This window comes from Pyrgilauda ruficollis, unplaced genomic scaffold (assembly GCF_017590135.1).
Source record: "Pyrgilauda ruficollis isolate IOZ18807 unplaced genomic scaffold, ASM1759013v1 scaffold3, whole genome shotgun sequence".
NCBI lineage: Eukaryota > Metazoa > Chordata > Aves > Passeriformes > Passeridae > Pyrgilauda > Pyrgilauda ruficollis.
The window spans coordinates 17,536,541-17,549,700 of NW_024524377.1; the positions used below are offsets into that span (position 1 = coordinate 17,536,541).

The 13,160-nt window shown below is 36.5% G+C and overlaps 1 protein-coding gene across 5 annotated transcripts in view; it reads left to right on the plus strand.

The window, feature by feature from the left end:
- UBR3 (ubiquitin protein ligase E3 component n-recognin 3) overlaps positions 1 to 13,160 on the plus strand; it is a 101,959-nt gene that overhangs the window by 85,235 nt on the left and 3,564 nt on the right. For all 5 annotated transcript variants that reach the window (XM_041472774.1, XM_041472775.1, XM_041472776.1 and 2 more), the window contains 5 exons: positions 1,227 to 1,327; positions 7,867 to 7,991; positions 10,483 to 10,590; positions 11,108 to 11,218; positions 12,053 to 12,229. In XM_041472774.1, coding sequence (XP_041328708.1) covers positions 1,227 to 1,327; positions 7,867 to 7,991; positions 10,483 to 10,590; positions 11,108 to 11,218; positions 12,053 to 12,229 — 622 coding nt within the window. The remainder of the gene's footprint in view (positions 1 to 1,226; positions 1,328 to 7,866; positions 7,992 to 10,482; positions 10,591 to 11,107; positions 11,219 to 12,052; positions 12,230 to 13,160) is intronic.

Genomic DNA, 13,160 nt, shown 5'->3' on the forward strand with positions numbered 1-13,160 from the left:
AGATGCCTGAGTTTTCAGGAAATCATTAATTATATAGTCTTTTTTCAAAAGCAGGATCATGTTTATGGGCCTCGGAGATGATGAACTGGTTGAATCCCCAAAGGTGTTAGAGGACACTAAAATCCCATGCATGCATCCACATACCACCACATGTGGGCAGCCTTGTGCAGTCCATGGACTGCAAGAGCTCAGTTGGTTCCTTTGCAGCACTGGTGGCCATTGGTAGAGGACAGCTTTGCAGGGGAGGTTCAGGGTCAGTGGGACCAGGAAGGAGTTCACAATGTGGCTCCTGCAGCACGGATCCCCAGCACCACTGCTTGCCAAGGGTAGTAAGAACCCACCCAGCTCTTGCACCTGTGTGTGCTGCAGAAGGTGAGGGCTCATGGGGAGGGTGTGTATCACATTTTATTCTAAGCTGCTCCTGCTTGAGATCTCCATCACGCCCCATTTCAGTTAAAATTGGGAAGAATGATTTTTCACCATTTGATTTTTTTTTTTGCCATTTTACTAAGCTGTTGAACCTGAAGAATACTGGTGGTTGGAATTTTGTTGAAGATTGCTACACAAAGCTAGAAACTACCTCCTATTTGCAAGCATTTTTTGCTTTTTAGTGTAGGAAAACAAGATGATGTTACATCAGTAAATCCGGATAGTTTAAAAGTTTGTACTATCTCTGCGCTTTTTTGCTTCCTTCTAGACATCCAGGGAGTTTAATAAAGACTGTGTGTAAGATTGCATAATCCCACCTGTCATGGCTGCTTGAGCCTTCATTTCTTTACATGAAGGAAAGCAATAGCTTTTCTAAGGTCTCTGTTTTACAATAGCAGCATTCCCTGTAACTTTAAATGTATTTTGAGGATTCCTTGTTGTTATAGCCTGGTTACATGTATACATGTGAAATGCCATGCTTTGGAAACCAGTTCAACTGTTTGAATATTCCTTGACTCTCTACATAGACATCATGAGTTCAGGCAGTTTTGAATGTTTTAAAACATTTCAACGCAATCAGGTACCCAAATGGTAATTTCCTCATGAGTTGTTACATGAGTAACATTAAATTTTTGAATTGAGATCCATTCTAAAATTGAGATCAGTTAGCAAATTGTCAGATATTAGGCTTCTGTAAGCTTGATAGCGAATGTAGTACTATTTAAAATAAATACAAAATAAAATATGAAAATGGGTTTATAGTATCAGGAGTCATTTTCTTTTGGTTTTATTTCCAGGCTGGTAAGTGAAGAACTGCCAGAAGTTCCTGTGCTTTACAGAGATGTCTCATCCCTTTTGCTTATCCAGATTTTAACCATGCCTCAACCATTGCACAGAGGTATGTTACAAAAATATGTATATTTAAATTATTATGTAGATGAGGCTGCTTTCATGATGGTTTGCAGGATGGTAAATCATAGCTGATCTACTGTGTATTCTAAAATAATGTTTCTGCCTTATCTACAAAAGGTGGCATTGAACAGAAGTTTTTGTTCTGAGTTGACAGGTTTATCTGTGTTCCCTGTCTTTTTACCTTATCAGTCAACTATTCATTAAAGATATAAGAGCTGAGCAGAAACCATTAAGTATTTCTACTGAAAGAAAAGTGTCCTTTGTTTGACCTTCATATTTTGCTTAGAGGGACAGCTCAATACTTCCAAGTTGAACTGAATGCCTAAGGATAAAAAATTTGAAAGATTGTAATTCAATTTGAATTTCAGAGTTTAAAATGCAGCAGTCTTATGTAAGAGTTCATATATGAAGATAATAATTTCTGTAATGCAGCGATTTCAATAGAGACAGCATACAGTATAATTATGAATAAATGTTAAATATATATTAAAAATTCAAATTTTTCATTACTAAAATCAGAACTGTCTTAATACCTAAATTTCTTTTTCTGTGTAAAAGGAACAGCTAAACCTGGTTCCTCTTGCTAATAGGTAATGTATGTTCCAGAATAGGGGTTCAGACCGTCTGGTCTCTGGCTTGTACCTTTATTTGAAAATGAGGACAAACAAAGGAAATATCACTTTACTGTTTCATTGACATTGAACAGAATATCTCCCATGGGATCTGTGTGGCAGTTTTGATATCTGCTGAGTTTTGGTAGTTTTTGAATAGGTAAATTCAGGAACTGTTCTGCTCTTGATGCATACACCTTAGTAGAAACTGTTTCCCCATAAGAGGTATTCAGTCCTCAGTATTGAATGTTTAAATTCAGCTAAAGTGACTCTATGTGTACCTGTTAACATTGTGGGTTTGCTTTTTCAATTCAATACACTTAAAATGATAGAATCATTTAGGTAGGAAAAGACCTTTAGTATCATCAAATGCAATTGTTAAGTACATGCTTAGGATTAAGTATATCCAAAAGATTATTAGAATATGAAAATACTAAAAGAATAAAATATTTTGCATAGGAAGACTATTGTCAAAAATGTACTCTTTTTTTTTTAACTACAGTTTAACTTAAATTCACTCTATTGGAAGGACTCAATCAAACTAGTAAAAAAACAGCAAATAAAAGTTTAATGAGACTAACATCTGAAATTCAGGGAAGGAAGTGTTGTCTGTGTAGTCAATACCCAAGCATTGAATACCACCATTTAAGAAAGTATATTTTATCCTAGAAAAGACAGCATTCAATTAATAGTAAGGCATTCTGTGGAGAATTCTGTGAAATGCCTCATATCAGCAGCATGTGTTGTCTTTGCTCTTGGGTTTATTGTAGGTTGCAGTTGAGAGGGAAATGGCAAGTGGCAGATAGAAAATAAATGTATCTATTTCAAATCTGTGAAGCATTAAATTGGAAATAAATTGCCATTTATCTTCCTAATTTTTGTTTCATCAAAATGGTTAGGCAGAATGAAAAGAAAGTCTTTCATAATTCTTTGTTTGGAGGTGTAGAGTGGTGTTCACAAAAATAAGTCATAACAAATTTGTTTAGTACTTTTACACTATGGGTGTGTAGGTCACAGAGTCAAATTCAATATTATTAATTCTTTGTAGAGGGCTGAGGTATAACTAAGGTGAAGTGGCTTGTGAAATGCCTCATGGTAAGCACAAGGTCAGCAGTAGGGGTGAACAAAATCTCTGTTTGACCTTACTGCTTCCTGATTTGTCTGTACTGCTTTGCCCTTGTCATGGGGTGCAGGAGCTGTGGTCTTGTGGTGCACTGGGATACACACAGGAGGCTGATGCCTGTGTGTGCTGACAGATATTTCCAGTATATTCCTTTAACAATAGACTTAAGTTGCATTGTGTCCTTCATCAAATACGACATCTTTTCTCCAAATTTGTACTTAAAATCCTTTTTGTTTACACCATGTGTTTTTTTAAAAATAGAGAATGCTCTTTAAGGCGGACTCAAAATCTCATCTCTTGCCCTTCAGATGGCAATTGTATTAACTTCCCTATTAACTGTTAATTTTAAATTCAGACTGGGAACTGCATTAACTTCCCTATTAACTGTTGGATGGGTGTTGGTATCTTTTTCAATCTGACATAGATTAAAGCAATAAAAATGTCATTACTGTTCAGCCTCTTCATTCAAAAGAGATTATTGATCTGAACCTATCAGAAAGAAAGAAGACTGCTATAGAAAAAACTTTGTGGTGGAGGTCAGAGCATTTACAAGCATTCACCAATTTACAGAGAAGGGAATGAGACTGATAATGTGTACCTCTGTGTAGTGTAACAAGCAAAATAAACACTGTGTTTAGGATATTAAAACCATTTGTGAAACTTTGTTTTTCTTTTGAGTTTCACACTAGGACATGGGTAGAACTTTTAAAGGCTTCAAATGTTTAGCATTTTGTTTGAAATTTTTGAAATTGTAGAGGGCTAAATGCATAATAATCCACATAGGAGTTTTCTGGTTCAATTCTGTGGCAGTTGTTGTACAGAGGATGGAGTGTTCGTGATGTTGTGAATTGGGACTCCATACAAAACAAAGATTTTGCTTTCAGCTCCTTTCTTACAGAAATAGCAAATGATGGTGTGTGTACCGAAATGGAGAGAGTGGCTTGGTGGTTATCAAAACCGAAACCTGTATTTGTAAATTGAATTCAATACCCCCCTCCCCCCTTCCCAGTCCTTTCTGCGACACAGTTTTTGGATGCTGGAGTCATTTAATTGAAATTGGATATCGTTTCTTGTTACCATCAATTGCAAAAAGTTTTATTTTCCCACCACCTGATAGCTTCTAGTGGTTTCAGTTTCTGCGTTGCACTGGCCGTAAAAAGTAGCATACTGATCGAGAGTGTCTAAAACGCAGGGTGTGTGTGGGCAGGAGGAGCCTGGGGCCGGCGGGCGCACAGGAGCGGAGTTAGCAGCCAGCAGTGCCCGGCGCTGCGCGTGTGCCCGATGCCGGCAGGGCCGGCAGCGCTTGCCACAGCCCCATTGCACAGCCTGGCGCTGCTGGGACATGGGCTGCAGGGAGACAGCTGCATTTTGGGAGTGCTGGGTGTGTTCCAACCTCAGAGTTCCTTCTGGGACTCGAGACCAGCCTCTGTGGACTCTGGGAAAGGTTTTCTTCTCTGGTGTGTAAAACCTAAATTCAACACCTTTTCCTGTAATGCTGGTGAGGCTCAGCTGCTGGAGAGGCTGACCTGGATGTTCTGACAGATGCTTTTTTTATAAAGTTTGAATGACATGCAGCAAAAGTGCAGCAAGCAACTTTCAGGCAAACACTAACACTTTTTAAAACTTATTGGATAAGGATCTTGACTAAATATAGTATGGATGTCATCAGCTTGAATACGATCCAGTTTCAATGTGGAAGCTCAAATATTTATCTGTATCGTGGAACTTCAATATACCTTTCATGGATTATCTGAAGTTCAGTGCTGTCTCCGTTTGTTCTGAAGTTGTGTTTTCAAAGAAGGCTTCAAGCTTTTGATCAAGAAGAATATTTTTCAAAGGTTATTTATACAAAGATCTCCTTCTAAATTTAGTAAAAAAGGCCCTATGTCCTTAATTTTGCATCTGGTTCTCTTTGTGGATTCCTTCTGTCATAGGGTATATAATCTAATTTTATATTGAAATTAAAAAATTTATATTATTGGTAATATGCTTATTTATCTGCACATTGATTGCACTAATGTCAAAATTAGAGTTCTGGAAGTGTTTCCTATTTAAACTTAGTTTTTAAGGGTGTTGGTTAATGCTTACAATGGGATGAGATGCATTGAAATTATTTGGTTCCAAAAAGTTTTTAAAATACGAACGTAAGAGCATTGCTTAGTATTATTAAAAAATAAGTACAAAAGTTCTGGATTAGGCTGTTTTGATTAGATTGGCCTAGCCATAGTAATAATACTTTCAGACTGTCAGACTGTCAGATTAGGGGCAGGAGTCCTAAATGCATTTCAATGCAGAACTTTGCTCAGTGGTTTGCTTCACATGCTTGCAAGCTTTAGAATTATTAAATTGAAAAGATGATGTAGCAAAAGCACAGCCTGCCTCAGGGAGCAGCAGGAAAACAGCACACAACCCCCACAAGCACACTGCAGGAAGTCAAATAAAGTTGCTCCTTGCAGTAGACAAGAATGCAACAGCTCGAGCATTACAGGTACCTACAGCTGTCAAATATATGGCATTTAAAGAGATAACATAGTAATGAAGTAGTAATTGATGCAGTGACTCATGTTTTAGTATGTTTCCCATGGAATGCTTCTATGACTATAAAAAACCTTGGTGCTCATTACACAACATGGGGCCTCTGAGCTGCTCCTGAGATATTTTCCTAAAGGAGAAAAAAAAAAAAAAAAAAAAGTTTTTGCAAAATTCAGTACTTCTTAAGGGTGACCCAGATGTGGGAGTGTGCAGGTTTTGTCCAACTGTGGATTCTCCAAAAATGTAATTCATAGTAATTTATGAGTCACATACATGTAAGTAAATACAAGAGAATTCATTTAATTGAAACATATTATGTTAGGTAGACATATTTCTGGTGAATTGAACAATTAGTATTAAGGACAAAGAGCAATTCTATTTATCAAAAATCAGACTTTTTTAAATGTGCACAGACACCCAGTGTTTAGCACTGCAATCTCCTGAGCAGAGCTACAAGATGGAGCAGGCTGTGGCAGGCTGGTGCCTGTTGCCTTTGCTGCTCTGCATGCAGGGCCTTTCGTTCATGCTTTCAGTGTGAAATTGATTAGTATTGCTTGTATCTGCTGTTGAGGGGTTGGAGCTCAGTACCTGAGTTCAGTTCTAGCTATGATTACAAACTCTTAACTCAGGCCAAAGAGGCAATTTTTACAGTTCTCTGAATGTGTGTGGTTTCATCTCATAGATTTCAGTCCCAAAAAATTTCCTGCAAGCTTGCCTGCTGTTATTCCTCAGGGGTAGAATTGCTAAGAAAATGGAGGTTTCAGCAGAGATAAAAAATATGGCCTCAAGAGCTAGTGGGATCTGGTAAATCCTCCTCTTGGGGAGATGTGAAGAGGAAGTATCATTATAATGCTGCCTGCTCTGGAAGAGGCAGATGAAGTATAGGACCATTCATTGTCATGTTTAACACAAGCTAGGAAGATAATACAAAAAAGTTAATTTTAAATTGCATAATAAGAAATTATTTTTTAGATGTTTAAATTGTGCTTATAGTTGATATGTAAGATTATACTCCAAGACATTAAAAAGTTTCAAAATCCATGTCTGCATTGATTTGTAAATACTTGTTACATAGACAATTGTTATTTCACAAATTGAATTATGTACTCAAGTCTTAGCTGTGTATATTTTATAATCTAGTAGTGGGTTTTGATATTAGATGCAGGAAAGCAGAAGCAAGGTGTTTCATTTTCCTGACCTCCTCATTTTCACGTATGAAACTCCTTTAAATCCTTTGGGAAGAAAATGAATTTAACCCAGTTTTTGTGAGGTGCTTATGTAAATTGTTTTGCTTGACTTCAAAGCCTGAGAGGACTTCTTAAACCCCTCATTTTTGTCTACATTTTTTTAGATATATATTAGCTATGTTTATGCTTAAGGAGTGGTGTAAGTGATGACAGAAACTTCTTTGATCTGCCTAGATTTAAAAACAAACTAGATAATTTGGGACTGGAAATAGAGCCTAAAGTAAAAAGATAAAAAAGGATGGTTTCAGTATCTTCATTTCAGTGAATTATCTTTTTTTTCTGTTTCCATTTCAGGAAGTCTTATTTTGCTTCTGTTGCTAGCATCCCCAAAACAATTTCAAAACCTTTCTCCTGCAGCCTAGCTGTAGGAAATAATAGCCCTTTAATTACTAAAAAAAAAGTCATAAAGATCTTTGAAGCTACAGTAAATGCCAGTCTGCCTTCCACTTTCCTTCTGTATGCATGTGAGCTGCAGTAAATAGGTACTTAATCAAGAGTGTTTTGCAGCAAGTGTTTTATGGCAGGATCCATATCTGTGGAAGTGAAGGGTTAGAAACTGATATGCTAGATGTTCTTGTGGTGATTTTTTTTTAAATTTAATTCTTCCAATATCTGTATGAGTGTCACCCCTGATGGGAGCCAGAAGAGATGGTAGGATATGCATTTGCTTACATCTACAGTAATCAGTAGTTTAACTTATGTAACCTTTTGGCAAAATATAATCTTGTATTATCACCAGGCCATTAGGATGAAGTCACTGCTAACCAGGATTAAGATGAAAATAAGGAGCAGTGGAAAATTACTTGCCCTGTACTCGTTCTGTTCATTATGGCTGCCAAGTCATTTCTGAAAGCCAGTAAATATATGTTGTTTTGTATCTTTTGAGGGGCTGTTCTTCGTATGGCACTTTGCTTTTCATTTCAGAATTATTATTTCCATAACTACAGACTCTGTAATCACTATATTTGCTAAAACCATCACATGTTTAAAAATTACTTTCTTTGTTTTACAGAACACTTCACCTGCATTATAAAAGTGCTGTTCACTTTATTGTATACTCAAGCCTTGGCAGCACTTTCTGTTAAATGCAGTGCTGAAGATAGGATGGCGTGGAAAGAGTCAGGAGCTCTCAAAAAGGTTGGTTAGTTTATTAAAACATTTATGAAATTCTGCTTAAGTATTTCTAGTATGAATGTAATATATACTTCTGCTTTGCATGTAATAATTTGCTTCTGCTTCAAAATCCACTAATTTTTTTCTGTGTGTGCAATTTCTAGAGGTTTTTGTACACGATGAGACTTAAAAATTTCACAGTCTGTGTCTTTATAGTTTCAGTCTCTACTTTGTTGCAGTGATTGTAATCAGTAAAGGCAGCTTTCCTTCCTGTGAAATTGAAGTCTTCCTATATAAACCATGGGCATTGATCTGATGCATTGCTCTACAGGAAAAGCAGGCAGCCTTGTTGGAGGAAAAAACCCTCTTGACTTTTCCAACTTGCTTCTGCTATTTGTGGCTAGCTATATAAATTTCTCTTGCTATGTGGTCGAGAGTGCTCATGTGATAAAGAGACAGAGAAGGAAATTTGTCACTGTTGTTTCCTTGACTTCAGGTAGTATTTACAAGTGAAGTGACAATGCATCTTTCTATTTCAGTTCAGCTGATTGAACGCCAGTTGCCACCAAAGACAGTTCTCTGCACTAGCACCAGCATTCATTTAATCCTTCAGTTAACTTTTTGCTCCACAGATTGGTTTTCCCAGAAGGTCAAAAGAATGCCAGTGTCAGACCAAAGGAAAGGATACAAGTGTTGGGACCAGGAGAAGAAATGGATATTGCCCCTTGATACAACAGCTGGGCCTTATATGTAAAATGAAATAAAGACTGAGAAGCATGACCTGCCTTTTCACATGTAACTTAAATTTGTCATAGTGGTCAGTCAGAATTCCAGGGTCTTAAGGACAAATTATCTGCTGGCCCGCTACTATGAGAATTTTTTTTACATTGGGATCACTGGACAGTACTTCATTTTGTTAGGTCCCTATCCAGCCCTTATTTCAATATAATGTCATTGTCTTAGGAATACAAAGACATTTGCTTGAGCTTGTTGCTAGGATTGGGTTTTTTTGATTGTTTACTTAAGTGATTCTCAGGTGATACATAATTTTGCAGTTTAAAGCACTCAGGATTGGCCAGTGGTAATCACACAGCTCCCTGTTCCTCTCTCCCAGCCCTTTGGCTGCCCTTCTCATCTTGAGCCTATCCCTCATCCTCATGCATCACAAGGGAAGCTGGTTTTTAATTTAGAAACCCAAGTACTTTCTTTAAAGTTTCTTTAAGCCCCAGTGGTTAAAAACACATGATTCAAGTTGGCTTTTTCTTCTTTTCTGGTAAGATAGACATTTTAGTCCTGGGATAACTACACAGATGACACCTCACTTAACTTTTGTCTATGGATAATGCCAAGTGAATCTATTACAGTTTGGTATTCCAGACACTAAACATGGGCTGAAAACTTTGCTCTATATTTATGTTAAATGATCAATCAACATGAAGAGTTTAATTTCTCAGCAGGGCTAAGAGGTGGCTATTGTACTTTTGAAACCCAAATTCACCCTCATTATCTTTGCAAGGTGTGCAAAGATAATAGGAATCACACTGTAAATGCCTGTGGAGTAAACTTCCAGGAATAACATGGAAAGAAGGTTTGTCTTAGCTGCTGAATTAAGTGTGTGTTGCCTTCTGGTTCTTTGACTATAAGCATAAACAGTAAGTGTGTGGTCCCAGTATGAAAGGTGAAGACTCCATCTAAAATGGAGAATGAAAGTTGATGTCAAAATGCACTAAAGAAACCAACTGGTTAATTATATACATCACTATGGTCTGAAGTATTTGGTTTCTTTAAAGAATCACAGTAATGTTCCACTCCCTTGTTTGTTGTGTTGATAATATACTAACAGAACTCAAAATTCATATCCAGTCATCTTTTTCCAGGGTAGAATTTATTCTGACTTGGAAAAATACTTATGAGAATACTTTCTTCTATTTCTTAAAGCTTTCTGTGTTGCCTTTAAATGTAATTGCTATGGCACAAAGCTAAGTGGCTATTTATTCTTTACACTAAATATATTTTCCGTCTGTAGTAGATGTTATTCATTCCAAATGCAACTTTGTACTTTCTGATAGATTCATTTTAACTTAAAATGCATAGCAAGTGTTTGTAATTCATTCTGGTTGATATGTTCTCGAAAACTACTTTTTAAAAAAATCTTGTATTAGAATTAATGTTCTGTTGGAACAAGATGTATCTGTGGAGTGATTCGTTCTAGTTTTAAAGGAAACATTTATATACTCACAGAGAAAGTGTGAAATGCAAACATTATACAGAGGCTTTCATAAAGCACTCAGTTTAGAGCATACGTAATTCAAATAGCAATTCACATTTCACTCTTGAGCTAAATGCTGTAAAATTATATATTTGTTTTTAAATTTTTTTAACACTATGTATCTTTGTAGGTCAAAACTCACATGTTGATCAAAAGGAAATATTCTTCATTGCTGTTGTTATTACAGAAACATTTCCTCCTTTTTATAACCAGTTCTTTTTGGATTTCTTTTCTTCTCATTTGCAGAATACATCCAGTGGAGAAAAATCTTGGGAGGTATTGCTGGGTCATGTGATTAGTGAACTGTCTAAGGGGAAGATATATGAAGAAGAAGAGACTGAAGAATTACCAGTGGTACTGGCAAATTTCTGGAAAATTTATCCAGCATGTCCACTTGAAATTTTTTTGCCTCATTGTTATAATGATTTTTCTCTGATCTTGCTAAAGACTTGCAGTACAGCTCTTTATTTTCTAGATCAAAGCATATCCCTTTGGGACAGTTTGCCTCTGCAAATGCCTCTGCCTCTTTTAATAATATCAGATGTGGTCAGTGTCACATTGAGAAAGTTATTGACAAATACTTCTTATAATTGCAGGTTTTAAACATATATATGGGTTTTAATCATAAGTACAAAAGACCTTTCAGAAACTTGAAAAAGCGAATATTTAAGTTGAAATCCCGTTTGTCGAGGGGGAAGAAAACCTACAGAGGTATTTCAGATTATTAGTGAAATGCTGGCTTTTGGAATGTGTGTTTGATGCAGTCATTTATATAATATGCTTTAAAAAATACTTGGTTCATATTGGACTTTCCGTATTTAGGGGATAATTTACCTGGGACAGAATTTAGTAATCGCTTCCTTCTGTCTAGGTAAATCCGGATTCTGTAGAGTGCTATCTGCAGCAGTTCTGCCTGCCTTTCCTCAGGATCACAAGCCTTCTTCAACACCATCTCTTTGGAGGGGATTTGCCTAGTTGTCAGGTACAGAATGAGAGGGGCACACTCAAACATTTCCATATAAAAGCTAGAGATCAAAAACTAGAACTTGAAGGTGTGTTTTTCATGGTATATATTTTCTGTCCTAAGATTTTTTTTTTTAATCATATATTATAGCACTGCAGTTTTCAAAAAAATTGTATTATATTCTTAAACTTCAGCAAAGTCATGCTTATTTAATTAGGTCGTAGGTGATTGTCTTGTAAAATACCAACATACTTTTAAAACTTGTCCAGCATTTGCAGAGATGGTGTAATTCCACACACAATGGAATTCAGTACTGATTTTCTTAATGCCTCTTAATACTTCATTCTCAGAGACATTGCATCAGCAGACAATTATGTTTTGAGTTCCATGACTAATTTAAGTAGAGTTTACTGCAGGTCAGCTCCCTCTTTTCCTTGCCTCAACATTATCTCCTTTGTAAAACAGCTGTTAGCTAGTTTGGGGTGCTAAACAGAAAAAAAAATATTGTGGAGTTTGGGACTTTCTTGTTTTGTTTTTGTTTTTTGGATTTGTGTTTTTTATGGGGGAGTTGTGTTTTGTTTGTGGGGTTCGGTTTGGGTTGAGATTTGGTTTGGGTTGAGGTTTTAAATTTGGTTGGTTGGTTTGGGGGTTTTTTAATGATAATTTTTTTGTTTCAAGAGTCCAGTTTGAAGTTATCTGCTGAAACTGAACCTTCCTGTGTCACTAAGCATGACTATTTGCATCCTAATACTAGAATACTTTTTAATTGAAATAGATATATTTTTAATAGACTATTTAAAAATTAAGAGTCTAGGTATTAATCTAAACCTTTCTGATTTCATGCCCAAAAAGGAAGATGAAGAATTCGCTGTTCTTGCAAGCTGCCTGGGTCTATTACCATCTTTTCAGTCAGCTCATCAGTTCACCAGTGCCTCTTGTCTTGACTGGCCAGTGCCAGCATTCGACATGATATCACAGTGGTGCTCAGAACTGGCTTCATTTGCAGGTAGACATCCAGATCAAGTAAAGGTATGTAGCAAAACAGTCCTGATATGGAAGCAACTATTTATTGCTTGATGCATCATGCACATACACTGTTGCTTTGGCTAAGGATCAGAGAATGTAACTTTTAAGTGAGAGAGAAATTGTAATGGGAAATATTGGTAAGTGGATGTGGCTTGAATTGGCTAAAAACACAAATAAGAACACCTGTGTGGTTTTTGTGATTGCTGGAGACAGATTATAGAAACACTATCCTATGATGACACTAAGTGTGCACCTGTCTTCTGCACCTGTAGGCAATAAAGGGCAGGTAATAGAAACTTTAAGAAAATAGGTATCAGAACTTTTCCTCGCGTGTTTTAAATTAGGGTAAAACATTGCATCTTCACTTGCAAAACTGAAAAATATGAAACGGTTAAAATCTGTTTTAAGAGTTACTGATGAAAGATGGTACATTTTCTCTGAAGGTTAAAGAATACCAAGATTTGAGTTAGTGCAACTGAAATAATCAGTTGTGAAATGGAAATGTTTCAACATGAGTGCATTGTTTTGATGACAAAGCTGCATCTCAACAATTCAAGTCCCCCTCTCCTAAATCTGAGGTGTCAGGGGAAAGTCAGATGCATTCCTCACTCCGCAACACGATTATTCCTGTGAAAATTTGAATTCCAAAATTAATCTCAAAATACAGTTCCTGCTAATCTGTTAGATATTATAGATTGCAGTGAAATTGATAGCATTCTTCCCATGATTGGAAAGTAGCCAGGTACAAATGCAGTATTTATTTTCTTTTTTGCAATTTAGGTTTCAAGGTCATGCACTCTTAAAAAAATTTTGGACCTTGCAAAAAAGATCCCATCTGACCACTATACTCATCAGTTATAAACACAGAAAAAAATTACTACTTTGAAGGAAAACCAATTTCTGTTTAAACCCACCTCCTCTCCCCCGCCCCCCC